Here is a 13,235-nt window from a genome sequence, read left to right on the forward strand (position 1 = left end):
TTACAAATTTAGCACTGCCGCCATTGCTTGGTAAGGACTCAGCTTGGCATACTCAGCTGCACCTACGCACACTGTTTTGGGCTGCGAAAGTGACAAATCCAAATGGACACACCCTCACGCTCTACTCAACTTCATGGGTAATGAAATTACAATAATGTGAGTAATGACTCTCATCATATCGCCTAACATAAACAAAGAAGGGAGGTGGGTGCCGTTGGTATTGTACCATTTCTGTCTGGGCAATGTCAAGCTTAGTAAAAGTATTAGATATGACCACTTCAAAACTATGAATAGTGCAAAAGAATCATTTTTAAAGTAGGAGGCGAATAGCTGGAGTACCATGTTTCAGCTCGAGTTTCTGGAAAACAAAATTATAAATGCAGTTACCAATCCCACTGCCAACATGTCGAGTAAAAAATTTCTGTGATGCAGAATTGACAACAACGTGCATTTGGGGCACAGTAGAGTCATGTGAAGCATTTATTAAAATATTTTCCAGATAAAATAATTTTAAATATGTGTATTAGTTAGCCTAAAATGATTCCTAACTGAAGGTAATTTTGTCTGCAATAGTATGTAGCCAGTATACATCTTCACAAACAGAAATATTGTAAAAAAAAGTCGCAGTTTCGAACAAAAGGCGAAGCATCGTTTGAGTTCGCCGATTCGTACCCAGCTATGCGCAGTAAGGAGGGTAGTTTTACCGGCCGTCTGTACTTCAAAACATTCGCTTATTAACTCAAATAACAAACATTGCAAGAGATGAGCGTGGACACAAGCCGCAAAATGCTTCACGCTGGTGTGAGCAAGCGCGGCAGCAACAGTGTGCGAAGTGACCTTCGTCCGGTCTATTGCTTTAATGCAAGAGTGGGCAGAATGCACCTCACACAAAGGTATGAGCCATCTGCAGATCCCCTTGAAGATACGGCGCGTCCGACCGAACGCGACCCTGCAAAGTACACACTCGGTGACAGAGTCGAAAACGCCCCCTTCCCTCCCGCGTTGCCTCCCCGCATTCCGCCATATAGGGTGCGCAAGATTGAACCGCGATTGTGAGTTCGCCTTGCGCCTGTTCACCAAATGCGCAAGATCTGCCGGAGGACGACGCCGCCTCCCCTGCCTCCCTCCTTCCCAATTCCCCAAGCTCTTTCGCGCGACAGAAGACCGTGCATTTGCTCTCAGCTTTCTCCTTCCCGCGTGCCAGATTTAGCCACGATCGCCGGCTTCCCTCGCGCGCTTCCACTGGCACATACACAAACACCCTCGGACAGTATGTGGAAGATCACAGCGAGGGCCACGGCAAAGATACTCCTGGTGTGTCCCTATAATTGCTCTCGCAGTAATATCTCCAATAACAGCAGAAATAAGAGCAGCGCTGAGACCAAGCCATGTGGTACACCAGACTGGGATTTTCGCCTCATTACGAATCATTAGAGGAAACAAATTGTTGCCAATTGAAAGCGTGGGCTCGTCTTATTGATAGTAGTTTTTGATTTCAAGTATTTGACTTCATTCAAGAAGGAGTTTGTTGAGCGACAATTTAACATGCTTCGAAGGCTCACAAATGCAGCGTCGCTTGTTTTTCCTAATTTATCAATGCAGCAACATCGAGGATAGGTTCGGCCAGTTCAGTGCTAGTAAGGTAAAATTAATTATTCTTTATTACCCCATTTGAGCTTGATTTTGCTTAAGCATTGTAATCGTAGTACTTATGTTTAGGCAAAACTAATCATATCCATTTTATATTCCTGAATAGACTCAACCAACTTATACACATCTATGAAAGTTAGAACTGAAAGTCATCTTTCTTAGACAGCCTTAACATTCAATCGCCGTGAAATTTACCTTCATATACGCATGCTGAAGTAAATAAATGTATCCGACATAATTTCAATTATCCTCCATCAAGTGTCATTAGGATTAAGAATTTTCATCGTACTTAAGTTGAATCAGGCTTCCTTGCAAATCAATAATCTGCAGGAGTTTTATTTAGGTTTAAATTATTTTGTTGCAATTAAATTTGTAATTCTTTTGCCAAGCTAATAATGTTAAAACGTCTTCTGTACTCACAATACATTGTCATAATCTTAAATACCCGTAGACTTACGTAGTCATAAGACATTTACATATAGCTCCCAAGGATTCCTTCTATACCTATGGAGCGCATCGTTGCCTCGAGCACACTGTGGCAAAAAGGTTGCAATGGGAATAGGGCGGCCAGAAAGGCTGCTCAGTTTCTATAGCAGGACGCGTCTTCGTCAAAGCCGGCCATGTCATCCTCGCTGGGTTGAGTTTTGACACATTAGGAGGGGGACGTCACGTGCCGTCTTTGTCGTCGGCGGCTGGCTGTAAAGGAAGAGACTGAAAAGAAAAGGAGAGCTGTCGTTTGACGTATCTAGGTGTGGTTTTCTAAGAGTATGAGATAAGAGCGGGGGATTGCGAAGGTGGAAATACAAGAGAAAAAGAAAGATGGCTTGGCGAGTTGTAGGGGGAACGAGAGCTTAGGAAGTCTTCAGAGAAGCTAACGAAAACCGTAGGTGCTCCAGGTGGCCTGTGTTTGAGGTTTTAGAAGAGTCGATCGGCCGTTCCACGGCAGAAGAACAACAAAGTTAAAGGAATGGCTTGGGTAGCGCAGCATCAGAGGGCCGTTTATTTTTTGAAGGTATTAAGATCGCGACATGGGGATTCTGGGGCTAAGGAAAGGGGCTGGTCAGATGGTCACGTCTTGGTCATTTAAGAGACGTTAGCCTGAGCTGTTCGGCGCAGGCATCATGGCGGCGGTAAGCAGAAGTTGCGGAACCCCGTGTAGAATAGGCGTCGAGGAAGACTTGAGGTGTTTGGGACTTTAAAACGTGTCAGTGGTTGTAAAAAAAAAAACAGAAAGAATACTATGCAGACGGCAGAAGAAAGGGTATGGGGCAGAAGTACATGGCAAAATGGGACATAGGGTAGATATATGCCTAAAAGCATGGCACCAAATACTAAATTGATTGCTAGGGAAAAGGCATGCAAGAGTTGAGAATGGGGCAGGAAAAGGTGAGCGTCAGAGTCAAGGTAAATCATGGCAGGACATATTTTTGTGTCTTTGTTAACGATATCAGAATATCAGGTTTAAGCTACAGTTTTTAGCCAGTTTTAGTTGCCACGTGCCAAATTGATTCCCCTCTGGTGTAGGCATAGAAACTTGTGTATGAGGTATAATTCTGTACAGTTCATCTCGCGCATTGACCGGAAAATTGTTTGTGCGAGTCGTATACAAAGCCTTGCTTCATCGAATAAGTGGCCGAGTTGACTGAAAGGGCCGCCCACTGCTTTCAGTAAATTTTGTTTTTGTCTATGGCACGATCGTTCAGCGTTGCACAAATTTGTTGTCTAGTCTCATGCTGTGTTGTGACACGTGTGCATGCTTAATCTTCACCGGTGACCACTTTTTCACCGGCTAACAAATGTTAAACGTCATGCCTCAGCACAAGACACTTATGCATAATATAGAACTTACGCAAAGGCCACCGTTGACTCTGTGTTCTGTAGGTCCTCGTCAAGCCTTGTATAATCACATTGCATGTGCGGCTCGAATTGTGTGGTAGCTTCTTGACACGATGCGGGTACCAACAATTGCACTGGAAGCTTCCACTAATGATACACAAAAGCCGTTGCGATTGACCCGCTGATCAGATTTCGACGATCGCTGACTGCGCAGCTATCATTGTTCTTTGAATGTGTCCTACTTTTGTGGCCACAAGGTCACCCAAGAAAAAGCTAGTTTAGACATTCATCTTTGGGATTGTTCTGCTGCTCTTTCCTGAGCCGTCACTACTACATGACCTCTGATTGAGCTGCTTGTGCATTCATGGAGCGAACGTCCCCGCAAAGCCGCGACCTAAGCCCGAAACCCGAAGTCAGCACCAACGTCACCCCAGATCATCGAGCAAGCCGCAGGCTTCAAAACCGGCCCCCGGAGCGTGGACTTCTACTTGCAAAGACAACACAGCCAATCACGACAACAGCTAGAATGGCAACCCCACTCTCGAAAATACAGATCGTGCTGCAGCAGCCCAGGGAGCCACCGACGTTTGGCGGATCAACATTTGAGGACCAGGAAAGGGGCCTGAAGTAGTATGAATGGGTCGCCACAATTAGCAACTGTAACAGCGACGACAAGCTGCACCATATGTTCTTCGCATTAGATGACATCGTGAGGATGTGTTTCGACAATCGAGGAAGCACATTAACATGAGACCTGTTCCGCAGCGCCTTCCTATGCATTTTCACAGGCATCGTGCGCAAAGAGCGAAGACAAGGTCTACTGTAAAACCATGTGCAACTGCTCGCCACCTTCACAGTGGCGAGCAGATGATTACCCGTATTTTCCAGCACGCAGACGCGTAAATGTCGGGGGAGAAAGAAGTCCCATTGCTGTATGCCAGCCAAACATCCATTCCGAATTCATTACCCTACCTGTGCCCGTCGCCGGTCGTAAATAGTCGGCAGTTACGTTCCATTTAAAAAAACTGCAAAAAACTCTGCGCATAGGGGCCGTGCCGAACCACATTTGGCAGTTGTTGTGGTGCTTGAGGGGGGAAGGGGAGGGGCTTGCCTTCTTTCCTATGCCCAGGATCTTAGACATTGACCCCTGCACGAGCAACTCTGTGACGTCTGCGATGACCTGATGACCCGGCGCCCGAATAGTCTACGCAGCAGTAGTCCAGAACCTCTCTGCACCCTCGACCCATCTGTCAAGAATTCGCCTGAATTTGGTCATTCACGTCTCCACGAGCAACCCTCTGACGCCTACAGTTACCTAAAGTCATGGCGCAAGATTCGTGTATGATTCGATCGCGCCCAGCATGGCGGAAGCACTCCGCACACCGGACCACCTCTCAAGGCCACCTGGGCCACCTGCCAATTGAACTGCTCAAAAGGAAACGAGGAGTTGCTATTTTGTGGACAAATTCGACGAAAGTTTGGAAGTGCATTCACGTTGAAGTGTGGTCTTTTGGGGACACCCCACCTTTGTTCGTTTTTTCATCTGGAAGAGCTGTTCCGCCCGTGGGTTTGCGTATGTCTTCACCAAGCGCCAAATCTGGGCGAACCTCTTCTGTGTTATAATGTGCGGTCGCGTATGATTTCTAACAAGGCCGGTTGTGTTTCCCTCTCCTTTCGTCATGGCGGGGCTTTAAAACGGATCACGGAGCCATGCTGAAGCCATTCTCTGCATCTTCCGGCAGTAGGTACGCCGGATAAAAACAGTCCTCGGCCAGCGTTGTGTTCCTGACTCGGCTCGGGGCCCTGCTCGACAAAAACGGCAAAGCTGGAGGAGGCATAAGGAGGGACGGAGAATGAGGGGGAATGAAGAGGTAGTGGACTAAAAAGACTTTGATGGGGAAAACGAAATTGAAAAGATTTGATACACTCTGTCGATTACAGCACAGTGTAGGATGTAGAAGCCTTAGGGTACACTGAAGTAGCCATAGGTTATTGAGATCTAGGACTTCATTGCGATTTGATTAGAGAAAGAGTAAAATAATAAAAGCAACATGCCAAGGTAGAAGCCGTAAATATAAATGTCTACGAATTCAGGCTAGTGCTCACAAACAAACGCGCAGCTTTAGAGCAGGAAGATGAAGATAACTACATCTTCAGGCAGTGAATTCACTTAGGTGAATACTGAAACCTTAACAAGGCTGATTTCAGAAGCAGCAACTGAAGGGGGGGGGGGGGGGGTATAGCACGAGCGCAAACAGTAGGTGAGCTCGTCCAAGTAACAAATGACCTAATAAAAAGTGACAAAGCAATAAAGTGTCCAACTATGTTCCTGATTGGGCTCAGAGCCCTGCTTGGCCAAAACCGAATATATGATGAAGAAAAGGCTGGGCGCGAATGCAAGTCTACTGGCCGAACACATAGGCTAGGAAAACAGAACCGAAACCGCCCAATCATAATTTACCGTCAAGATTACAGTGAAAAGAAGGACATTTTTGTAAATTTCAAGAAACTCCAAAGGTCTAACGTCTACATTCACAAAGTATATTCGCAATCTACGCTGATAAAAGAAAACTCATCTGGGACAGCGGTAAAGAAGACAGGCTGCTTAAGAAAAAAACGCAAGGGACAGAGACTAAACAAAAAGCAGGAAAATCTTTTTAAAATAAACGAGGGACAGAATTCTCTTGTACACAACGTGACTACAGCAAAGAATTACGATTATAACACTTCTCTATGTAACTTTATTGAAAATGATTTAACAAAATTCTGGAACCATATGAAGGAAAAAATAAACCAATTTCACAAATACTGATTGAGGGCACATCAAGAACTAATGACAAAGACATAGCACAAAAATTCAATGAGTACTCTCAAAGTGCCTCCTCATTGTGAGATGTTTGCAAACTATTCTTCCAGTGAAACAGTTATTTGATGTTGATTCGATTTCTTAGGCTCAAATTGTCAACATGTTTGTAAGCTTGTAAACTAAACCTTCCTATGGTCCTGACGAGTTCACGAGCATCTTGATAAAAAGATATCCTGAACTCATTGCCAGCTTTCTTTCAAAAACAGTTCTGCTTCGCTGCAGTCGCAACAACTTCCGGATGACTAGAGATTAGCCCCAAGTTGTGCCATTCTTCAAAAAAGAAGATGGATTTAGATTTCAAAATTATCGTCCCGTTTTTCTCACATCACAGTGCTGCAAACTCGTGTAGCACAATGTGGCAAACTATGTGAAGGAATTCGCTGAAAACTATTGTGCTCACGTAGTTGCAGCGCTGCTTCAGGAATGGATATTCGACTCTAACACAACTGGTGTGAGTGTTCCGCTCATCTGTTTTATCTTTCGACATTAATGGCCAAATGGATGTAATATTCTTACATTCCACCAAAGTTTCCGCACGACAAATTATACCTTCAACTTCGAATTATTGGCATACATGACATTTCCATAAACTAGATGATTGCTTATCTGACCAAACGCACCAAGTACATTAGAATTGGTGAACGTAGCTCGGCCACTCTTCCATTCACCTCAGAGGTGTCGTAATGTAGGGTCTTGGGGCCTTTCCTGTCTCTAGAGAATGTAAATGACATCGTTAACATGTAACTCCCGGTGTGCAAATTACACTGTCTGCTAATGATTGTATTGTGTACATTGATATAACTTGTCAGAACGATCGTATTATCCTTGAAAGAGATTTGAACAACATCCTGAAGTGCTGTAACGAATGGGGAATGTTTAATAATGCTGAGAAATCCGCATTTCGTCCTATTACTCGTAAAAACACTAACATTTTCCTACGCATTGGGTTCTTATGCACTGCGTTAGACTGACAGCTACAAAATTTAGGTGTTATTTTGACTTGCACATTGTCGTGGAACATGCATATTGTTGATATTTGTTTTTCTGCTTTCCGAAAACTTCGTTTCGCAAGACAAAAATTCGAAATGCCCCTCGTAGGGTAAAATTACTGTTTCTTTTTCATTTATTAGACCAAAGGTAGAGCATGCATGTATATCATGGGATACTTACGTTAACTCAAATATAAGGCATCATGAAAAATGCACAAGAAGGCAGTTATGATGTATATATTTCATCTATTCGCAAGACTGGACTTTCACTCTAAGGTTATGTCAAAAATTTCTATACGTACTCTTCAATCACGCCGAAAGTTGCTGAGGCTTGAATTCCTTTCCCTCCTTCTCAACAACAAGCTTGAAATGAAACCATCGACTTACAAAACGTCTGTAATAACACGGCACACAAGACAGCATCACCCTGAATCCCTAACGCCCTACTATGCTCGGAGTGATGAATTTATATTTTCTTTTTTCACCGAACAATGTCGCACTTGAACCATGGATTATAAAACTGTATTGTATAAATTTGTACTTGCTTTTCTCCGATTTGTTCACAATTGTTTGTATCTATTCTATTGCCTCTCTGCTTCGACCAAAGGGTGTGCATTATGTACTTAATAAACTCAAGATCAGATCAAATTCGCTGAACTGTCAAAGCTGATAAACAAGAAGAAAGCAAAGAATATTAAAATTCTGACAAAAGAATGCATGAGGAAGCAGCAACGAGTGGCCATCGCAGGGAATCAATGAGAAGAAAACTTGGCATAGGAAAAGGCAAGATGTGTGCACTGAAACATCGGCAGGATGTCATCACCAATTTCTATAAATAATTCTATGCTACCCACACAGCCACGTTAGTACCTATAGTAGCCACACTATCTCTATCGTATTTATGAATATGGTAGAGGGGCTGCTTGCATAATAATTAGCCATGAAGTTAAAAGGGTCTTGTAAGATATGACTCGGAGAAAAGCAGCACTTGAAGATGGAAAGCAGTCGATTTATTCAAAGATGGAGGTGTTATCATGGTTAAAATACCTGAGGCCCTTTATACAAATTTTCTCACGACTTCAAGTGTTCCACAGAACTCGAAGATTGCCAATATTTTACTAATACTCAAAATGGGAATCATTACAGAATTGATGAAATATAGTGCCACTACTTTGCGTTCAATATTGCGTATGATGTTCACCAAGTTAACTTACAATAGAATCGGAACAAGATTTGCCGTTAATCAAGCAAGACAACAGGCTGGCTTCAGGCAGGGATATTCTACAATGCATCGCATACATTTAATCAACCAGGTAACCGAGACATCTGTACAGTATAATAAACCTCTGTATATAGCTTTCACAGATTACGTAAATGTATTTTATCCAGTTAAGATACGACTAGTCTTGAGGCATTACCCAATCAAGGAGTAGAGAACCAACACACGAAAATCTTGGAAAATAGCTGAAATATTGAACCACTATCGTTGTTCTCAAGAAGAAAAAGGAAAGGTAACTATCAAGAAAGGGGTTAGGCAAGGAGACACAATCTTTCCAATGCTATTGACGGCATGTTTAGAAGAATGGAAAGTTACCTATCAAGAAGGAGGTAAAACAAGTATGCACAATACCTCCAATGCTATTCAAGGCATGCTTATAAGACGGATTGAACCTATTACATTTGATATGCTTAGGAGTGAGGGGCAGCGGGTGAATATCTCAGCAACCATCAGTTTGCATATGACAGTGGCCTGTTCACCAACGCTAGGGTTGAATTACAAGAAATGATTGAGGACCTCGACCAAGAAAAAGTAAAACTTGGCTAGAAGAAAAATATGCAGAAAACAAGCATAATGTAGTACAGTAGCCAGGCAAGGAAACGAAAATTTTGAATCGCCAATCAGCCGCTAGAGTACGTTCATATAGGAGTACGTTTATATAGGCCACTTGCTCGCAGGAGACTCTGATCACGAGAAGGAAATTTACAAAAGAAATAAAATGACGTGGAGGGCATACGGAAGGCATTACCAGATTCTGACTGGGGGCTTAGCGCATTCGTTCCAAAGGAAAGTGTAAAACCTTTCCGTTCTACTGCTGCTGATATATGCGGCAAAAACTTGGAGGCTAACAAAGAACCACAAGAACAATCAAGGACCACGCAAAAATGAATGTAAAAAATTGCAAGGCGTAGCGTTAAAAACAAGAACATAGTGGTGTGAACCAGAGAGCAAACGGGGATAGTCGGTATTCTAGTTGAGGCTGGTATACCTTATACTAGCCACTTAAATGGTATCTTTTTTGAAAAAAGTAAATTTTCCCGTTTGATTAGCGACTGGCCTTGATGAATTACCGGCCTCCTATATGACTCTTCACGACTGCTGTTTTGCCGTTTTGTTCAGTCATTTCTTCCCGTTAACTTTTCCTTGCATTTGGGCATTTTTCACCATCTAGGGGCAAACAGATGTGCATTTGTTGGCATGACGCACCTATGCTTTATTAAACACACCATTAGATCACGCGCATATTTTGGCTATTGGAAATCATATTTTGATCTAGCGGGCTTATCTTTAAACGTGATTTTGCAAAAGCCGTCTGCGCCGGGTGAGATAAATATTTTAATATTTTAAGAGCGTGTCAGTGTAGCAACAATTCAAATTTACATATCCTGTTTTCTTCCGCACGCAGAAAAGACTCACCGTGAGGACGCGCATCTGCTCTATGCAGATCCTAACAAAACCTGCGCTGTGGTCATGTATGTGCAGTTTTGGAACCATGGGGGTGAGCTGTTTAATATTTTTATAGCACACTTTTGCAGACAACCTACATGTTTGCCGACAACCCACTTTTTCTGCATCGGTTGAGCCCACAAGTTCACATAGTATAGTGGTCCCATCAACTGCACCTCGGTGCTCCCAGACCTGGTGCGAAATACGCACAGATATCAAAACTTCCCCTTCAACGGGGTGGTATAGAAATTCTTCTTTGTTACAAGCTGTGTAAGCTCCGCAATTACGCATTGGTGGCTAAAGTTTTAGGTTGTTACCGACTCTTGTCCAATCTATTGTAAACATTATTTTCTTTGAATTTGTTTATTATTACATGCTTTATCTTTGTTGGTGGTATAAGCAAAACAGAAAACAAATTTCTTATTGAAAATAACGTATAAATCTCTACTGTAGTATCTTTTTTTGTATATTACCCGCCGTGGTTGCTCAGTGGCTATGGTGTTGGGCTGCTGAGCAAGAGCTCGCGAGATCTAATCCGGGTCACGGCGGCCGCATTTCTGTGGGGGCGAAAACACCCGTGTGCTTAGATTTAGGCACACGTTAAAGAACCCCAGGTGGTCGAAATTTCCGGAGTTCTCCACTACGGCGTGCCCCATAATCAGAAAGTGGTTTTGGCACGTAAAACCCCATAATTTAGATTTTTGTGTGTTGAAATCATACAGATTGTTCGATGGTAGCGTCTACGATGCGACATATATTTCACCAGATATTGCTTAAAACAGCGCTACCAACACTGTAAGAACAACAAGGATTGATACACCAAGGCGCTTTGTGTATCTATTCTCGTTCTTTGTCCAGTAAAAGTAGCACTGTTTTACAGCGAAGCTGTTTGGGTCCATCACCAAATCTGTGTGAGCAAAAACTATCCGCAGCAGCAATGTCTCGAGCCACTGCTCGCATGTTCGTCATCGCCTTCTACCATAGGTGACTCTGTGGCACCCATAGAGTTTGTAAATAAATACCCGAGAGGGAAATATGGCGCTAGTGCCCACGCGGGCTGTCCTAAGGGTTGCGTCAGCCTACGTGGGATGATGGGAAGTACAAGCTTCGAATTGACTTCGAACTTTAGACTGACGGCGTTTTCTTGCGGCGCAGTAAACGATGCTATACTCATATATTTCGCGTAAAATCTAATTTTATTTCTGCAGTATCTCGTAGATTGCACAACACATTACATAAGCATTGTATGACTTTGAGATCGAAGCCCGGCTTGCCACCATGGCACACGAGGGTATGCATGCTTCTGCAATTTTGGTTCCGATTATGAACATTGATTACTTACGGTTATGAATTTATGAACAAAGACGCACGAAAGCAATACTACAATAGATAGATATGCGTACTAGTAGGAATCATTGTCATATGCAACGACAAACGTAAAACGCTGTTTTTACTGTTACGACGCTCTGCACAACATTGAGGAAATGAGGACGGGATTGCTGCTGAAGACGACGACGGTAGTAACTTGGCCTATTTGTGTTTAAATACATGGTATGGTATGGAAAACTTTATTCGTGGTCTTTCAGGTTGCGCTAAACTTCCAGCCCGAAACGGCGTGCTCGCACGTCGGGACAGAAAAGCCTAGCCGCTTGGCCACATCGCGGGCCCAATAAACTGCCCATGTCTGTTCTTCTAGTTCTGGGCTACGGAGAACCGCATCCCAACGCTCCTTGGTGCTGTCTTTGTCGATGCGCTACGCGGAGGACCACCACAGCATATGTTCTAAGCCTGCTACGCTACCGCATCGAGGGCAAGTGTATGAAGTCAAGGTTTTAACAAATATCTTCCTTATTAATAGGGGACTCGGATAGGTTCCCGTCAGCAAGAGCCTCAGGGGGAGAGCTTGGGGTCTGTTTAGCTTTATGTGTGGAGGTGGATAGAATCTCCGCGCCAAGTTAAAGTGTTTCGTGAGTTCTTTGCATCAGAGAAGATGGTCCCTGCAGTAGGTAACCTCCAAGCCTGGCTGCCCTAGCGCTGCGCAGTTTGTAAGCCCTCGCGGAGCATTGTGAGCCGACTCGTTGAGATTAGAGGGGGCTCCATCAGCTTCTCCCACATGCAAGGGAAACCAAATGATCGTGTATGAGTTAACGTCCTTGGCGCGGAGGATCGCCAGGACCTGTCTAGAAACGGTCACCTTGGCAAAGGCTCTCACTGCCGCTCTCGAGTCACTGTGTATTCTGGTTCTCTTGCCATCCAGGAGTACCAGGGCGATGGCTACCTGCTCGGCCATGTGCCGATCCGTTTTACATAGAAACGCGGCATTCGTGACGTTTCCTGTACCATCCAGGTAGACTCCTGTGAACTCTCGCCTCTTGGGTTCAAATGCCGCATCGACGAAAGCGCTTTTGTCAGTAGTTCCCTGGTTTCTCGACCAGGGCTTTCGCTCTAGCTCGCCATCTGCCCGCGTTGTGTACTGCGTGTACTTTCCTCGGAACGGGCATGACCATGATGCAGACTACCCCCCCCCCCCAACTTCTTCTGCATCTCACAATACTCATCTTCAACCGTGGTGAGCGAGATGCCTACCCTCTTTAAGATTTGTCTTCCCGACTCAGTGGTGGAGAGTCTGATGTATTGAGCTCTCTCTTGCGGCCCGGCAATCTCGCCTAGAGTGTCCTCCATGCCCAACTGCATGAGCATCTCGGTCTTCGTATATAAAGGTAATCCGAGGGCTTTCTTAATCACATTCTCTGGAGCGCGTTGAGTTTGTCCCTCTCCACCCTCTGCCATTCGTGCATTGCAGCAACGTAGACAAAGCGACAGAGAATGAAGGTCTGCACGAACCGGATGACGTTGTCTTCGCGTAAACCTTGCTGTCGGTTGGTGACTACCTTCATAAATCTAATGGCGTTGTCCGCCTTCTTGTTCAGACGGACGATGGTTTGGTTGTTGGAACCGTTGGCTTCAATCGCCATCGAGAGGACCCGCAAAGAGTCCGCCATCGGGATGATTTTGTCGTCCTTCGTACGCAGGGCGATGTCAGTTTCTTCGGTGGGTTTCCAGCCCTTGGGTTTGTGTTCCCTTTTCTTTCGTCTGTACAGTAAGAGTTCCGATTTCTTAGGTGAGCACCTGAGACCCGTGGGAACGAGATGCTCCTCCGTGACGTTGA

The 13,235-nt window shown here is 44.4% G+C and overlaps 1 protein-coding gene across 5 annotated transcripts in view; it reads left to right on the top strand.

The window, feature by feature from the left end:
- LOC135896883 (uncharacterized) overlaps positions 1-13,235 on the top strand; it is a 171,979-nt gene that overhangs the window by 35,673 nt on the left and 123,071 nt on the right. For 3 of the 5 annotated variants that reach the window (XM_065425379.1, XM_065425381.1, XM_065425384.1), the window contains one exon: positions 10,026-10,118. The exons of the other annotated variants lie outside the window; for them this stretch is intronic. In XM_065425379.1, coding sequence (XP_065281451.1) covers positions 10,026-10,118 — 93 coding nt within the window. The remainder of the gene's footprint in view (positions 1-10,025; positions 10,119-13,235) is intronic. 5 annotated transcript variants of the gene reach the window in all.

This window comes from Dermacentor albipictus, chromosome 7, assembly GCF_038994185.2.
Source record: "Dermacentor albipictus isolate Rhodes 1998 colony chromosome 7, USDA_Dalb.pri_finalv2, whole genome shotgun sequence".
NCBI classification, from domain to species: Eukaryota; Metazoa; Arthropoda; class Arachnida; order Ixodida; family Ixodidae; genus Dermacentor; species Dermacentor albipictus.